This window comes from Leptosomus discolor, chromosome 7 (assembly GCF_034619465.1).
Source record: "Leptosomus discolor isolate bLepDis1 chromosome 7, bLepDis1.hap2, whole genome shotgun sequence".
Lineage (NCBI taxonomy): Eukaryota > Metazoa > Chordata > Aves > Leptosomiformes > Leptosomidae > Leptosomus > Leptosomus discolor.
Genome location: NC_141397.1, coordinates 53,732,269 through 53,749,329, shown reverse-complemented (window position 1 = coordinate 53,749,329; position 17,061 = coordinate 53,732,269). Strand labels below are relative to the sequence as shown.

Genomic DNA, 17,061 nt, shown 5'->3' with positions numbered 1-17,061 from the left:
GCAACCCAGCTGGAGCTCTACCAGGACTCCAGGCATCTGTAAGTCCCAAATGAAAGGCCAGATTTCTCTTTTTCACCCAGATGTTATTTCAGACAGAAAAAGAGGATATGTTCAGGGGAACCTGGGCATACATTATCACTAGCAAGGCAGCTTGTTCAAACACAGAATTTGAAGTCAGCGGGAGTTAGATGTTTCTGCGCATCAGGAAACCTCGTAAAATGCCTGTTCACATTTTCAGGTACCTGAAGACCCAGGTTTCAAAGCAGAGTATTTGATTCTTCTCGGGGTTATCCTTCCCAAACTGAGGGGAAGCTGGGGTCTGCTGCCTCAGGCAGGAGGTAGGCTCAACCCAGCCACTGCTCCCAGCAAGGCAGCAGCTCTAGTTTCAGTGGGAGTCACTGTTCAGCACAGAGGTAGAAAGGGTGGTGGAAAAAGGCAGCCCAACTACGTCACCTCCCTTCATGCACTGGAAATGCCTTTGCAGCACAGCCTCTCGGTCTGGCATTGGCTGCATGGCGTGGCAAGGTCCTGGCTGATAGTCTGAGCTAGTGACACTCAGAAATCGCCTTGGTGCGCAGCATTAGCTAAAGTTGAATGGCAGTGCACTTAATGCAGGGAAAAGATATCTGTACTTCTTACAGTCATGCCAAAATTATGTGCTTATTGTGAAATTTGTCTCCGCTAACTTGTGCTGTCTAAATACTCAATGACTTGCTGGGGTTTATGCTTCTTTTACAGCCAGTGGAGTGAAGTAGATTCCCCCAGTGGATGATTCATCTCCCCTGTTTTAGGCTTCAATAGTAGAATGGGATAAATGACCCCGTGGAGATGCATTTCACAGAGAGGGCTTTAAGCACCTCCAGCTAGCCGGGGTGAATGCCAATCCATGGTATCAGGAGAAGCCAAGTTAATTTTCCACCCTTTGCTGCCTTTCCCAGCCAGGCCTCCAACTGCTGCCCCCACTGAGCAACACTTAAAAGATTTCAGATGGCACGTGCCTGAGCTGGCCCCATGTGTCAGTCCAGCTTGTGCTGGTGGACCATGCAGAAGAGCAGCTGAGTTAGGAAGAGAGTTGCTGCGCCAGCACTGTGACCTGGCAGCCCCCTGGGAATGCTGCATCCTGGGTTCAGCTTGCCGGTAGTTGACAAGTCTCTGTCTTTCGAGGAAGAAAGGTTGTTTCATTCCTAACCTGGAGTAAATAGTGACCGAAATGCTCAAAAAAGGCAGCCCCAGCTAGAGCTGTGGTTCTCTACCTGTGCTCTGCAAACCCTGGGGGTCCGTGGATCACTCCTAAGGTAACTAAGAAGAATTCAGTTAAAAGTAACTTGAAAAAACATGTTTATTGTCAGTAGATTAACTCTCTCTGTAAAGGAGCTTGTCTTCTGAAAAACATTTGGGGGTTGCCAAGCATAAAGGTTGAAAACCACTGAGCTGGAGTAATGTATCTTTATATGTGATAATTTGACAGCTAAAGGGCTAAAGCTATTCAACTGTACCTTTATGAAAAATGCCTGGAGAGTTAAATAGAATGTGATAAACTTTGTGTTGGCATTTTTGATCCAGTCTGCAAAACTGAATAACTGAAGGGATTCTATAGAAAATACTCTACAAATGCACAAAATAAAAGGAGAATGAAGGCCTTTTCATAAGGGTTCCAGGTGATCGTATAGAATCATGCTCCTGCTGTAGACTATAGTTATTCTGTACTCTTTTTAAGACTTAACCCTGACAATTGGTATAGAATTGTAGGCTGATTTCTGAAGAACTGGTTTCATCCCTAGTAACTATGCAATGACTTTTGAGTTGTAGGTATACATGGAATTTAATTTAATATCCATGTAAAAAATTTCTACAGAATGATGAATCACACAGATACTAGGGATTTCGGGTTTCCCTATCAGGGTAGCTTTGAATCCACGTACCCAGCTTTGACAGTCAGACCCCTAGGACAGCACGGGTTTATCACAACACCGTAGACTTCTGGTGTGATGGTTAGTACAAGAAACTCCTGCAAATGTTTGTAAACTTCACTGCATTTAAGAAGACAGGGCAGGAGTTACCAACCAAAATGATTCCTCTTATGGTTACACATGGTAATTTATTTTAGGAGAAGTATTTGGGTTTTTTTTCCTCCCACATTGATTGAGTTTTACTTGATTTTGTCAGTATTAGTTCACCTTTATTTGAACTGCTGGATAATTCATTTGTAGAAGAGGTAGTACATTTAGGTACTTCCATCTGTGTTTAAACAAGGCTCTTGTGCTTTCCCCATTAAAAAAAAAAAGATTTTGTATTACAATGCTTGTGGTAGATGAGGTTCCGAATTTAACTCCTTCCTACTCTAGTTTCTCTTAAGAACTCTGTGTTATAAGCAGCTGGGGTTTCTAGTTTACTCTCTCTTTGCAAATATGAATTTGCAAGAAGGGTTGATGGTAAGTAGCGTGGTTCTAATTTGCACTTGTGAAGTGTGTCAGACAGTTTCATCTAGTGCATGGCGAGAAGAGGAAAGCCTGTCTTCCTCTGAAAACAGCCCTTAGAGGATGTCAGAGAGCGTGTTTGGCTGTGATAGTTGCTTGCAAATGCAATATGGTTATGAAATGAGCTGTCCAGGAGCTGCTGGAGGAAGGGGATGCCTGCACTCCTACGAATTCGCTCTTTGTCTTCTTTTTTTCTTTCTCCTTTTTCTACTTGTTTTCATGCTTCTGGGCTGTCAATTCAATGTGCTTTTGGATGAGTGTGATAGAAGTTCTGTGGACTCATTTGGATGAAACATTTGTGACAGTCATCTGTTTTGCTAGGACTATACCCAGTGATAAAGGTAGCCCTTTCCAACTTTTTGTTCATTACTCCCCCTCCGTCTACCTGGTATCTTTATAGCCTCATCCATCCCTCCTATCCTCCTGGTGCCTTCCAGACATCTGTTGAAATCACTCTTCCCCATGGCATCTGAGTGCCCTTTTCTCATCCTTCCACACATGCCTGTCCTCAGAGCAGGCATCTTGTCCACAGTTCATGTGGGTTTATAAAGTCTTTTCTTAATCCATTAATAATCCAGAGGATTAGACCTGGGGTGATATTTGAGTGCATGGCTGGGCATACAGAAGTCTGGACTGTGGCCACCCGTGTCTCTCTCAGGCAAAAGGGCAGAGGATTTATGGTGGTACCTCACCTGTGCCCTTGCTCAGGAGCTACAGCCAATGTTCCTCTTGTGTCCCCATAAATCATCAGTGCTCCAGTAGTGTTAAATTCCCTCTAACCTGCCCCATTTCTCTACTACACCACATTAACTAGACTTACACCCTCTTCCTCCCCCTAAAGCCCAGCTTTCATCACACACTTGCCCAGCACCCTCAGAGGAATTCAGAATGAGTCATGCAGGGCGCCTCTGGGGACTCCTACTGATGCAAACTTCCTCCTCCTCAAGGCAGCCTGTGGTTTGAATGCCACAATGCAGCCGGTACTTGTTAGCTCGAGCCTTTGCTGTGAAGTTGATGGCAAAGCTTGGTCTCTGGCCCGGGCACCCCCAACTTGCTGCCTTCCTTCCCTGAGCCCTGGTGCAGGAGGGGAGACTCAGCTCATCCTCTTTGTGGTGTCAAACATGGGAGCTGCTCAGAGCCTTTCAGAGTGACAGTCAGTAGGCAGTGAGGGTTTTTTAGGAGAAAGGGGTTATAATTCATTCTTAAGGTGTATTCCAGTCCAGGCAGGAGACTGGCATCAACACATTAAGTGAAGTGTTATGTGGATGTTTATAGGTAAGGTTAAAGTCCCCTGGTTTTTGGAATGGAGTAGACTTCCATCGTAAGAACTTTACTAGTGGTCTGTCATCACCTGCTTCCAGAGTCTGCATTCAGAAACATGTGATGTGATGAGATGAATAGGGCTCATTTATGCTGTTTTCATTTGGGGTCCCCCACCACCATAGGCCGTTGTCTTTAAAACATTATCTACATTCTCCCTCTTCACAGGGAAAAGAAAAGTGCTTTTCTGGTGGTAATTACACAGTGCCGTGTGGTGGACCTTTCATCCCATTACAGTAAGTGGACAAACTGCTGTCATTTACAGGAATGAAATAGGTGAGGAAATGGGAAAGTTTCTAGCACTCTGGGGCATAAATGCCAGCTGACATGAGAGAGCAAGTCCAACAGAAAGCAAATTTTCTTGCTAGCAGCGAGTGCTGGTGCAGTTGTGCCCTGATGCAGGGATGGAGGAATGCCGGCTGGTCGTCAGGTGTTTCAGAAACAGAAGAATCAGGCAGTATTAATGAAGGGCTACAGACCTTTAACCTGTCTCTGCCCTTGCAGTTCAACTGAGACATGCTTCAGCTCTTCCTTGCTCTTGGTTTCAAAATCTCTTCAGTCTGCCTATGTACTGCCTTCTCATGGATCTGTTGGGAAGGTCAGGGTTTGAACACGTTGAGATGTTTTTTTCTCCAACAGAAGTTTGCTGCTTTATTGTTCCTCACCTCTGCATACACACCTTTTCCATCTCTCAAAACAGATTGATGCTCTTATTTGTCTTTTTTTTTTTTTTTCTCATTTATAGTGATTCCTCATGGGAGGTTTACTCTCATGGGAGGGTGCCCTGAAGGTGAGTTTGCAGGATTAAGGTCTTTACCAGTGCACCAGCAAAAATGTATTTGCATGTCACCAGGGAAGAGCTATCAGTTGGGTAATAGAGCTTCCTCATTCCTTTGATAGACTTGCTTATGGACTGTGGACTAGAAGTTGAGTAGCTTGCTCTTATCTCCCTTTTCTTTCTATGTGGTGGTTGCCAAATGTTGGAAGGTGGCGGCATGGGGGGAGGATCTGCCTTTCTCCTACCCTCTTATGGAAGCTGAGTTTGGTGCCCTTGGAGGCCCAGAGGAATGGGTGGTTGAAGTTCCTCTCCAGGCACTGGCCTAGGTTGGTTTGGCAGCAATTTATTGCCGCCACCTGCTGACCAGGCAGAGGATTTCTCTGGCCTGGGTAGAGTTTGTGTGGGGGGTGTCCCGATGAGCCCCCACCGCTCTCTCACCTGTCCATCGGTCACAGCAAGAGGGTGATGGGGCAGTAGGTAAAGATCAGGGTGCCTTCATAAAGCAGGAGCATCTGGGGACACATACAAGATTGATCATTTAGGGAAAGGTGGCACGTGCCTTAGCATGAACACAACCATCAGTGAGGGCTGAGCTGGTCTGTCTTTGGGCTGCTGTGGACTTGTAGGTTATCAAGCAGGTCACAGGTGAGATCAAGCCTGGTGCAGGAAGTTTGGATGAGATATAACCTCATATAACTATCGTGTTAAGTGCAATAGCAAAGAAATACTGTCAAACTGCATGTCTTCATTTTACTGCATCTCTGTATAGGGCAGCATGAAATTCAGGCACTCTTTCAGAATAAAGGAAAATAGAGAGGCAAGAAATTTTACCTAATCCTAAAATACAGAAATTAAAGTTTGCTCTTATTTGATTTAGTGAAAAGACTTAAGGGTGGTCTTCAGTGTTCTTCAGAAAGTATTTCACATGGTTAGCTCATTAACAAAGATGTCCTTTCATATTGGCGTTTTCAACTGTGAGGTTTAAATAAGAGGTAAGTCAGACAAACAAGTACATTTGACAGAAGGATGTTCGATGCCTATTAGGTCAGTGTCACTGCACTAAATCTTCGTTTGGTGGCCAAATTGCACGAAGCGGCGGCACTTGCTGTGAACCTCTTTCCTGGCTGCCCTAGCGCTGCTGTGCCTGGGGCACCAGTGCAGGGTTACATGGCTGTCGTGGTGGGAGCTGACTTCTGAAGCTCTCGGGAATCCTGGCCCACTTTCTGCCCTTTAACGAGCCGCATGTAACATTTGCTTCACTGAGGTCACTCCAGGCTTTCAACCAGCAGTGCTTAGGAGCAGAGCCAGGGGCAAGGACACCCCTGTATTTTGCTTTGATCCAAGTTAATTCTTACAGTTTGGGAGCTGCTTTCAGGCCATCCCGTTTTGCTGCCTCCATAGAGACGCTAATCTCATTTCCTCTCTTTCAAAGCTCTCTCCTTTTCACAGGAACGCATGGGTTTCCCCCTAATTATTCTCCAATGAGTCCCCATTTTGCTTGTGTTTATTGCTTTTCAGTTTGTTTGTTTTGAGGAGGAGGAAAAAACCCTGAGGAGAGGCGAAACAATGTGCATGGCAGTTCTGCTTGGCTGCCGTGGTGCTGTCCCTGTTCTGTCAGAGCAGGGGAAAGTTGCTATTACCATTTTAAAACGTGTGGTCTCAGGTACATTCCTGCTTTCCTAAGCAGTTTGGGTTTCTGTGCAGGTGTTGCTGTAAAACCCAATTTCCACTTAACCCTTGCTGCTCGACCTGTTGTCCTAGCGGCCCCTCCTGCTGACGCTGCAGCTCTCTGTCCTTGCTCCCTAGGGCTCCGGGACTTCTAGCAGCTCCGCCACCACCACCCCATCTGTGTCCACCCCTGTCACTGGCCACAAGCGGATGATCATCCCTAACCAGCCTCCCCTCACCGCCACCAAGAAGTCCACCACCAAGGGCCCGGGACAGCCGGCACCCATCCCGGTCACTCCTGTGGGCACCCTGAAGCCGCAGCCGGTGCCGGCCTCCTATGCCACGGCCTCCACCCCGAGCCGCCCGGCCTTCAATGTCCAGGTGAGGACGGCGCAGCCCAGCCCGCACTACCAGCCGCCCGGACCGCAGCCCGCACACTACAGCAGCCTCGGCCCCAGCCAGCCCTATGCTGCCCCGCAGGCCCGTCCACCCGGCGCTCCGCAGTATGGCCCTCCGCAGCCCCACGGGCCCGACTATGGCTACGCCCCGCCACCTGCCCGGCCCTCGGAACCAACCTATGGCTATGCACCTCCACAGGGCCGCTACCAGGACCCCTACTACGGGGGGTACGGGGGAAGGAATGGCTCCGAAGCGCCCTACATGCCGCAGGGCTCCTGGAAAGCCGAGCCAGCATATCCTGCTAGTAACACCATGGGCCAGGCTCCTCCTGGGCTCTACCAGCCACCTGGCACGAAGAAGACCTACATCACTGACCCGGTGCTGTCCCCACAGCCACCCACGCTGCAGCAAAAGGTAGGAGACGCGGGCACTTGCCAGCCTCCCCAGGGGAGCGGAGAGCCACGGAGCTGAACGTGCCCTGGGACCCTCCCTGAAAGGTGGCGTGAGGGGTTAAATGGTGCCTTTGGGGGACCTGAGGCAGATCTCCCTCTGTATGCCTTCTTAAAAGCTGGAAATAGAGAACTCTTGTCTGATTTGGAAAGAGGCTTTTGTAGGGGCTTGGAAACGCCATCATCCTCGAAGGTCAAGATGGTGTTGCGTGAGGAGGTGCAGTGTCACCCTGTGGGCAAGAGGGAGGTTTCGTCCCTCTGACATGTTATTACCCGCAGAGTTCGCTGGCCATACCTCCCTATGTCGTCACTGCACTTGGGTCTTCCCTTCTGGGCCCTCCCAAGATCAAACGAGAGGCTGGGTGTGAGCTTCTGCTCCATGTGCTTGTGGACACCTCTGGTTCACTGGACAAATCCTTTCTCTTCTTGGGCAGATAGGAGGTACGCAAGAGGCTGGTTTTGATTGTGGTTCAGAGCAATTGCGGAGGTTGACCTCTGGCGTGTCACTGTTCAAAAATCACTTATCGCTGAAACCACATGGAAATGAGTTCCCACAGAGCTCAGCTCTGATTTCCCTCTCAGGTGATGGTACGTGGGGTGGCCTCCATCCATTGAACTGGTGCCCGGACCTCATAAAGCAAAGCCAATTTGAAATAGAAAGTTAAACTGTTCTGCCTGGTTTCTCTGAACAAGCTTTGCCCCTGGCTGGCTTTTGTCGATTCTGCTGGTGGCCATCTTTAGCGTGGGTCTGAGGGGACACAGGCTTTTTAACTTTGCGGGGTCCTCGTAGTGTATGATGAGCTTAGGGTGCACTGAAGGGTGAGAACAGCCAAGCCCAGGCGGGGAGGCAGCGAAGCCAGTGCTGCTCAGGCCCACCCTGGCTTGTCTCAGCACATCCCTGCTCTTCAGCTTGTGGATGCACACAGGAAAAGGGGAAAAAGCTTCTGACACATAACAGAAAGTATGTCCTTTTGGCATTTCATTCACTAGCAGCACACAGACTGTTTTCCCTGAATTCCAGATTTCCTGACAGTGGGAACTTTTGAAGGCAAAGATGTTTCTCCAGGCAGTTTACAGAGCACAATAAATTACAGAAGTCCTTGAAATATTATCTACTAGCAGCTAAGAAACTGCTTTTTCTCTTTTCTTTCACTGCCTTATCAAGAAGCTAGGCGTGGGGAGAGAAGTAATAAACTCTCAGCTCTGCAGGTACGTGTTATAGAGCTTAGATTGGAAAGTAGTGAAAGACACAAAATTTGCACATAGCCTTAACTGGTCTAAGTCGTGGTTCCAGTGGAGTCACTGAGGAAACGCTGAGGTACAGCAGATGCATATTTAGACTTCTATAGATACAAATAGGCTTATATATATAAAAAATTAAAAAACTTTAGTTCAGACAGCATCTCTATGGAAACACAAATCATCTCAAACCACAAACAGCACAAGCCTGTTAGTCTCATTTGCATTACAAAGCTGGAGGGACAATTTAATTTAGCTCAAGTTTGGGGTTTCATGTATGCATATATGTATGTATTTATATACATATGTTTGTGCATGTGTGTTGCAAATACATGTGCAGAAATACTTCATATATATTTCTATAAAAATAATTTTAGTGCTTCTGCAAAACGGACTATTACCTGCTTGGTGACAGATTCCTCCAGAATTTCCATTCCCTTCCAGCCTGCTAAATATCTGCGTTATTATCTGTTTCACTTTTGAACTTATAATTCTTCTTTAACATATTGGTGGCAGACTTTGCTTGATGGCTGCTTTGTAACATGCGTAGAGTTTAATTGGTGAAGAATTGAAGGTGATCTTACGCTCTGACAGGAAACGCTCAGTAATAAAACACTGTATGCTTTGCCCGTGAAACAGCATTGTCCAGTTTTACCACATGCTGTTCTATTCCTTTGCAGACTAACTCATTCATAAAATCAACTTTCGGAATGATTTTCTTTAAAGGGAAAAAGAGGAAGGCTGTGTTAGAGCCAGGTATCTGATAGCAAGAATTGTCACTGTAATTTTACTTATTGGCTACAATGTGAATTTTAACGTATTTTCCTACACACATCTGGCTTCTGCATTTTGTTGTGTTTTGCCTTTTCAAGGTTGGTTTGAGGCCTTTCAGTTAAGGAAATTGATTTGAGAAGCCAGGGTAAGAAGCTGGCACTAATACATATCACATAAAATGCAAGAAGGCCTTTAGAAATTTTTCTTCTTGCAAAGGAATGATCTTAAATTATAAAACAATTTCTAAATGTATTCAGAGAAGTGCATTCTTAATTTTGAACGCACATTGTGGGAAAAATGTTAAGGTGTTGTAACAAACCCATCTCAGCAGTTCATGGTCCTTAATTCTAATACATACCATGATCCATCACTGTGAGAGGTAAAATTTTTCATTAAATTTATTTAGGTTTTTTAAAGAGTAAAAAAAAAAAGTTTATATTTTGAATTCTGACTAGGAAAAGGTTCACAGTACTGTGGCTCTGTGTTTTTTACTGCGTACTAATCATGTTGAAGTCGCTGCTGATCCAAAATAAATCTGGATTGGTATGGGAACAGCAAGTAATCTGTACTGGTTCTTAAAGCCCACTGAGAACAATGAGTTTTACTCACACACAACGCTGCATTGCATTCTGTCCTTGGGCCAGTTATGGAAGTGAGAGTCATACATGTGAAACCTCTGTGCATTTTAGCCTTTTGTAGCACCCTGTCTCGCATTAACGCCTAGTTAGGAAATAACTGGTGGAGTGCATGTCCTCATTTAAACCTTCATGTGCTTCGAGGGCATTCCTGGCCAAAAACCTCAGGAGCTCTCTCCTCTGGGTGGTAGGTGGTGGGGATTTCTGTAGGAGCAGCAGCGGAGTTGTCATGAGACCATCACAGAAACATGTGACATGACCAACTACTGTCATACTTTCTGCCAGCAGTGCTTTGCCCACTCAAGTCAAAATCTGAAGCCACTCTCTTAACCTCTCCCCACCCAAAGGCCAGAGAGCACAAGACCAGGGTGACTCATTAGGTGCACTGATTTCTGGCACCAGGATGTCCACAGTAGAAAACAAAAATGGCAAAGCCAGTTTCTGATATGGAGAATTCCTGCAAGTTTGCCCTTTGGCCAAAACAGAATTGCTGGAAGTCCCACCACTGACCAGCTCACCTATCAACAAATGTTTCTGTGCTGGATTGGTTAAGACACCAAATACCCTTGTCGAGCTCTCATATCTCCAAATAGCTCTAGGTTGTTATACTGTCTGGGGGTCAGTGTTTTTGAGACACTATTGCGTGTCTCCCAGTTGGCTTTGTGAATCTTTCAGGGACCTCATGTGGCTCCTGGTGTATTTGAGGGGTGGCCACTGTAGACACCTGGGAGGTCTGTTCTTCCTAGATCTCAGATCCCTTGTATTCTCCTTCCTCTTTCTGAATCTGCTTACAGGCCTGGGGAACCACATTCCATCGTTAAGGCACATGCACGTTTTTCAGCATCCAGACTGGGTGCCACTGAAATCATATGAGACAGCTTGTGGGTTTGGTCCAGAATGGTTGAAATCTTAACAAAAACATTAATCTCTTGAGAACGATCTGCCGATTTGGGGAGGACAAAAGTGTTTTGTAGCTCTGACTTAGTAGAGCAACCAAATCCATGCTCCTTTGCTGATGATTTGCTGGAAGGAGTAAGGAAGCAGTGTCCCTTTGGTAGCTGTGTCTGTTCTTACTGACATGGCACAGATGTATGAGTTCCTTAACCTGGTTTGCCCACACCAGCCATGAGTCCCGTTGTGGCCATTTACACATATACAGGCACCAGTGCATATGGAGCATGACCTCCTCTTAAGACAGACCTTCAGTGTTGTGCACCGTTCTAGGCAAGTGCTGTGGAAATTAAGTGGGGAGACAGCTGGAAATCAGGAGATAAAATTAACAAGCCACTTGTGCTTTTGGCATGGTTTAGGTGGTGGTGGCCGCCCGTGATTAGCAGACCTCAACCACCACGTCGTTTCCGCACTGCTGGAGGTGGTGTTTCTTTGCTGCCTGCTGCAACCAGCATTGACACGGTCTCACAAAACTTGCAGTGCCCAGAAGGGGACTGTGACAGCTCACTGTTTTCTCATTTTACACAGCTTTTGTCAGTTTTTCCACTGATTTAATACCTGTGATGGAGACATTCGCTTGGAAGTTTCATTTTTGCTTCAGAAACATCTGCTCACCAGTGTCCTTTGCTATGACTGATGCACTTCTCTTGTACTGGTTTAATAATTTTTACAGTCTGCCATCACTCACATAAAGTAGATACCTCCGGCACTTGTGTTTGAACTGAGACTAATGCTCTTGCTGTTCGCTGTTAATCTAGCGACTAGGAATTTTTTGTTCTCTGCAGATGAATAAATGCAATCTGCCAGATTCCGTCCTGCTGTCACAGGAATATACTCTTTCTTAGTGTCGCTTTTTTGCTTGTGGAGAAAGGCAAGCAGCTTGCTGTACACTGCCTGCCCCCCCCCCCACTCCCCCCCGAGTCTTCTCCCGCAAATCTCATATCTCCACTCAAGTGTCCTCTTCCTAAAAGTCACAATTCAAAAATTTCCACTGGATGGGATTCAGAGATGTTGTAAAACGATGTTTGAAGTTGGTTTTCTGTCAGTGTGAGACAATGGCTTCCCATAGTTTTAAAATGCTAAAATAAAGCAAACCTAAGTAAAATGAAAAAGATCTATTTAAAATATTCTACTTTGACATTTAATTAATTAAAAAAGACAGAAAGCTAAAGTAAAGTGAAATAAAAAGTGAAATTCTGAAATTCAGAGTTGAATTTGTGATTTCTACGTGACATTTCAAAATTTCCAGATGAATATGCAGTTCCGTTCTACCCTGAGAATAGCAACAAATGTCAAAATGTTGACATTTTTCACAAAACAGTAATTCCAAGTTCTAACTGGCACTAGCTGTATATCAGCTGCTGACTCTGTCGTTGCTTCTGGGTGGATTAAATTAAATGCTGTTGCTTCTGTTAAAATGAGGAGGAGGGAAAGAAGGCAGTGGTGTCTCACAATGAGATGAGAATCTCAGAGTTAGGACCTGGTGGTACTCTGTGGCATTGAGAATGATGTTTTCCTCTTCAAAGTGTTATAAATCTCAACATCAAAATCTTTGTGGATTTTTTCAGGATTTTTTGGTGAAAAGGTGATGACAAGAGATGCAAGAGGTGTGTTCAGAATGGCGTGCTTATCCTACCTGCAGGAGTCCAATACAGTTTGGTTTATACCCTAAACTTTTGGAAGAGCCCAATGCTGAGCTTGAAACGTGTTTTAACGTTTTAGTTTTAGAACTTTACTGTTTGTTCTTTGTATTATATTTTTATTATTTAAGCACTCCACATACCAGGAGGAAACAGCTGATGACAGAGCAATTAATCATACTTGTCTCTTAGGAATCATGTATTTGAGTTGCTTTCCTGAAATAGAGAAACAACAAGTTGCCAAACAATTACCTTGAAGTTAAAGACAACAGCGAGCCTGTTACAGGAGTAAGTCAGGTCAGCATATACTGAGAAACCAACTTCAATTTACAGCTTCACGATGCAGCTTTTGCAGCTTTAGCCTTTAGTCAGCTACAATGGGTTAGTAATATAAGAGGAATAATTGAGAAAGAGGCTTTTGGTATAATACCTGGATGTTCTTTCTTGCTCCTTCTTAAAATAAGCTGGGGACAATGCCTCCATACATGATAAGGCATAGGGAACCTTGAAGTTAATTAAGGGCTCTGTTTCTGTGCTGTTTAACTCTTGATAACCAAATGTCTACCTTGACAGATACTGCCAGATCATGTTACAGTCTAGCAGATAAGGATTTTGTATCTGAGGCCATAAAATGTAGTGAGCATGTGTTTACCTATACATGGAAAGGAACATCTGATGGGGAGTCTGTCTGGTTTTCAAGCAATGGTGCATACCTGAACCCTGGGGCTGGCTGAGCTCAGGTCTCTAATGGGCAGCCTGGTCTGTTGCATGATGAAACAGGGATGGCTTTCAGTTCAAAGAGCAGCACCCAGGAAAGTGAGTGCCACTTAATTAATTCGCAGGCATACTCTGGCTGTTGGGTGTGATGGTGCTGCTGATTACTGGAGGAGCTGTTTCCTTCCATTTTAAAATACACTCGGGTCCAACTACATTGTAATTCTTGCAAAGTCAAGGCACCAGAGCTTGCGGTGAAGCTGTTCTTCTATCGAATAACCTCTATGTCATTGTCAAGTTTATTGCAATGAAGCTAGGACGTGAATGGCTGGGGAAACTTGCCCAAGCTTAGGCACCAATTGATTAGGAGAGCTGGCGAGAATGAGGAGACATGGAGCACTTTGGTATCCTTGGATGGCTCTTCTATTTGAGTTGAGGAGGGCCCTGGCTGTCCTGTTGGTGTGAAACTCTTTGGTGTTATGGCCCAATGGTAATGCCAGTGTTAAGACAAGGAGCTGCTCACCTCATAGTGATGCTCTGGGTGATGTGATATTTTGGTCATGTCATTTGGAGTCGATCGTCCTACGTTTGGCTGATTTTCCCAGTGACCTCTGTGAAGCATATTTGTGGTCTTAATCCAGTTCTTAATGGCACGTGTGCACGTATTATAGTAATGGTTCATTGCCAAAGCACCACTTTCTGTAGGGAGCTGTGCACAATTTAAAAGACAATTCATTTCTCCATTGATAAGCATGGCTGTCCACAACTAGATTCTTGAGCCTAGTGCTTCTATGAGCAGGCAAGTTAGAAAACGGTCATGGTGCGTAGTAAGCAGTGCAAGCCATGTAGGGTCCCACCTAAAATAGATAATCAGTTATAAAGAGTAGAAAGTAGTCTATATGACTGCTGATATAGTATTTTTTCCTCCAAGAGTAATGGTAAGAAATAGTTGGTAATATATGGTTACAGTTATTGATCATAAATGTTCTGGTACTAAACTAACTTAGGCCCCCACATAATGGGCTTCTTGTAAAGATTTACCCCTAAATAGCTATAAGGAAACACAATGTAGGAAATGAAATAGCAGCCTTTGGAAAAAGAAAAGTTTTAAAAAAAAAAAGGACGAAGAGGTCTCCTATCACAAGCTGAAAGAAATCCTGCAAGGCAAACAGAGTCTGCAATTATACTGACAGTTTTGTTCTTAAATGAAAATAATAGTGAATTATAAAGCTGTAAAATTGTTTTCACAACAATATTTTGTTTTTATAACTCATACTATTTCACTTAGTAGCTGCCTGGCTCCAGAGCAAGTTACATAACATGATATTATGAATCTGATGCCTCAACTTTTTGTCTAGGGAATTAATTTAAGGGCTCTAAACTTTCCAATCACATTTTCTTCTTTGTTCCAAATGCAGTGTATTCTCTCTGCTTGAAAAAATATCAGATGAACTCTGTCTTGCTTGTAGCAGAGTAGCGTTCATGTACCTCTTTATCCACACTAATAGGGCAGTGACTTAGTTTTACATGGATCCTCAAAATAGCCCAGATTGAAATGTGCTGTCTAAAGTCAGCTACATAAAACAAATTAGAAGAGCAGAGCTGCTATGTGTTAGCTGATCAATCTAGCATTAGCAAGGATTTTCCATGGTGTGGTTTAGCAGCAGCACAGACAGATGAATTATTATTACTGCCAGTATCACTCATCCTCCCCAATTAAATCTTTTTCTAAACAAACAAACAAAATTTCCTCAAATGAATTGGCAGTAACTTAAACTGACGTATTAGGATTACTTTAGTCATCAGTAAAATGGAACCACACCTGAGCTACAATACAGCAGATTAGCTATAATAATTTTCATCCTGTTATTGCCTAGTTAGACACTATTTTACCAACACCTGAAGGATATTTTTTTCAGGGGGTTTCTCCAGCTTTGTGAGGGCTGGTTGCTCATTAAATGAATTACCTTCTTTTCTATTGTTGCTGTGAGACAGCTTGAAGTGAAAACACCTGGCTTTTTCAGGGAAAAAAATTGCGTAAGTGGCCAAGGAAGCTTCTGCTGTGTATGTGCCACTGATGGATTCCTTCTAGGCTGTCACCAGGAAGCCCAGTGGGTTTTATTTTTCAGTCTAAGTCAGATGATAGAAGAAATCTCTGTGAAGAAGTGCCCGGCAACATTTGTACTCTTGTAAACCTCAGTTTCATGAGTGTCTTGCAGGCTTAAAAGTCCCAGGTGACTATCATGTTCCCCTGGTCTGATGATCAGCATCAGAGAGGTGTCCTGCACCTCCTTCTCCAGCTTGTGTTAGAAAAAGGCTCTGCTGTTTCCTTTGCTACATCAAAGTCCTTTCTCCCTCCTGTTAAGCAACACTTACTTGTGACCTCTCTTCCCCCAGGCTGTGTCCCAAGAACATGCTTTAGAAACACATCAATTCTTGCACAGCCTCGTTTGAATACCTAAGTTAAAACTTTCTCCTTAGCCCATTTCCTTAACTGCATTTCTCATAATCTAGATTTTTCATGACTTCTACGAGTTTCCACATCATTTTCCCTGAGGCCTTGGGGGACAACCCAAGGCTTAAGCTTAAGATTCGGGCTTTTGCTACTGTTGAATTTCCAGATCACTCAGCAAGTGGTGGATGAGTCTTTCTAGTAGATCTTAAGTACAGAGAAACAGTGCAGCTGTATTACAGGCAAATGGTGGACCTGTAGGTAACAGAGGGTGTTGGAAATGCGTGTGTTCATGTTTGTTTCTTTGTGAGATTAGTCACCAATAAATATGTCCAAATATAGATTTCAAATCTGAATTCAGCTTCCCACCCACCTTTCTTTACCCTTTCACCATCAGGTCACCTTCTGGTGAATAAATACAGCACAGCAATTAAAACCACATGTGTAATTAAAAGAAATTCAGTGTAAGTTTAAACAGCATGAAGATAAGAAAGGTAAAAGGATAAAGACCACTGGAAGCTCAGTTCTGTGTGACCTGCTTTTGAATAAACAACGTTATATTCCACAGTCAATTATCCAAAAAGTACAATGTGTTCTGTTGCCAAAAAAAGGTTGTCAGATAGAAGTGGTTAGTCAAAAGGACACATGCACTGGAGTGAACATTGGTCTATTGTACTCAGTATAATATTATACAAACAGGGCTGGTTTGTTGCTGGCTTTTTTTTTTTTTTTTTAAAATTTTTGACCACAGACGAGATTATGCAGCTTTTTAATATTATTTCATAAACATCTAATTGCAGGCTTCAGCAAGAGGTGCAGGCATTGCTAGGGAAATCAAATGAGATATGCTCTGTGCAGCCCAATAATAAGGCTTCCAATACAAAAGTGGAAAAACAAGTCATTAGTTACAACCATCGAACGGAAGAGGTCTAATGGGAGCCACAGGATAAACATTCCATTTTATTATGTCTTCGTTATATGTTTTGCAAGACTCCATGGTTATAAATTAAAATTGCTTTTTGCAGCAGTGGCTGTAAAAAGTTCAAAATCTGTGAATGTGCCTATTATTTTTATTTATATCACAGCAGGCTGCTAGCAAAATTAACTTTTTTTCCCTCCTGTTTGTTAGTTAAAAGATGGAAAATGCATACAAATGCTTATCTGCAGGCAGCACTCAAAAATGACCGCCCCCCCCCCCCCATTTTTTAAATCAAGATGGCATCAATTTAAAGTGGGAGAGAAAAGGCGGGGGAGGGGGGACGGACCCAAACGCCTCAGATAAAATTAACTTCTTCACCGTTACACGAGTTGGTAGGGTCTGGTGTTTGTTTATAAATTTAAATTCATGCTAGCAAAAGTGTCCAGACTGTGTGCTTTGACAGATGAGACGGGGTTTATACTTGAGACGATGTTGCTGACAAAGCACAAGACTTTCCAGGGCTCTTATCCAGTTGAACTGGCAGTCTTGAAGACCCTGATTACCAGCAGAAAAAGCAGTGTTAGAACAAGATTTTCCCATGCTGTCTCATGCCTTCCAAGCAGGCAGGAGATGTGCTGCCGTGTGA

The 17,061-nt window shown here is 44.1% G+C and overlaps 1 protein-coding gene across 4 annotated transcripts in view; it reads left to right on the top strand.

Annotated features, from left to right (window-relative positions):
* Positions 1 to 17,061, top strand: part of LPP (LIM domain containing preferred translocation partner in lipoma) — a 208,259-nt gene that overhangs the window by 83,366 nt on the left and 107,832 nt on the right. For 2 of the 4 annotated variants that reach the window (XM_086468075.1, XM_086468077.1), the window contains one exon: positions 6,382 to 7,056. In XM_086468075.1, coding sequence (XP_086324201.1) covers positions 6,382 to 7,056 — 675 coding nt within the window. The remainder of the gene's footprint in view (positions 1 to 6,381; positions 7,057 to 17,061) is intronic. The other 2 variants (XM_086468078.1, XM_086468076.1) reach the window with 2 other exon arrangements.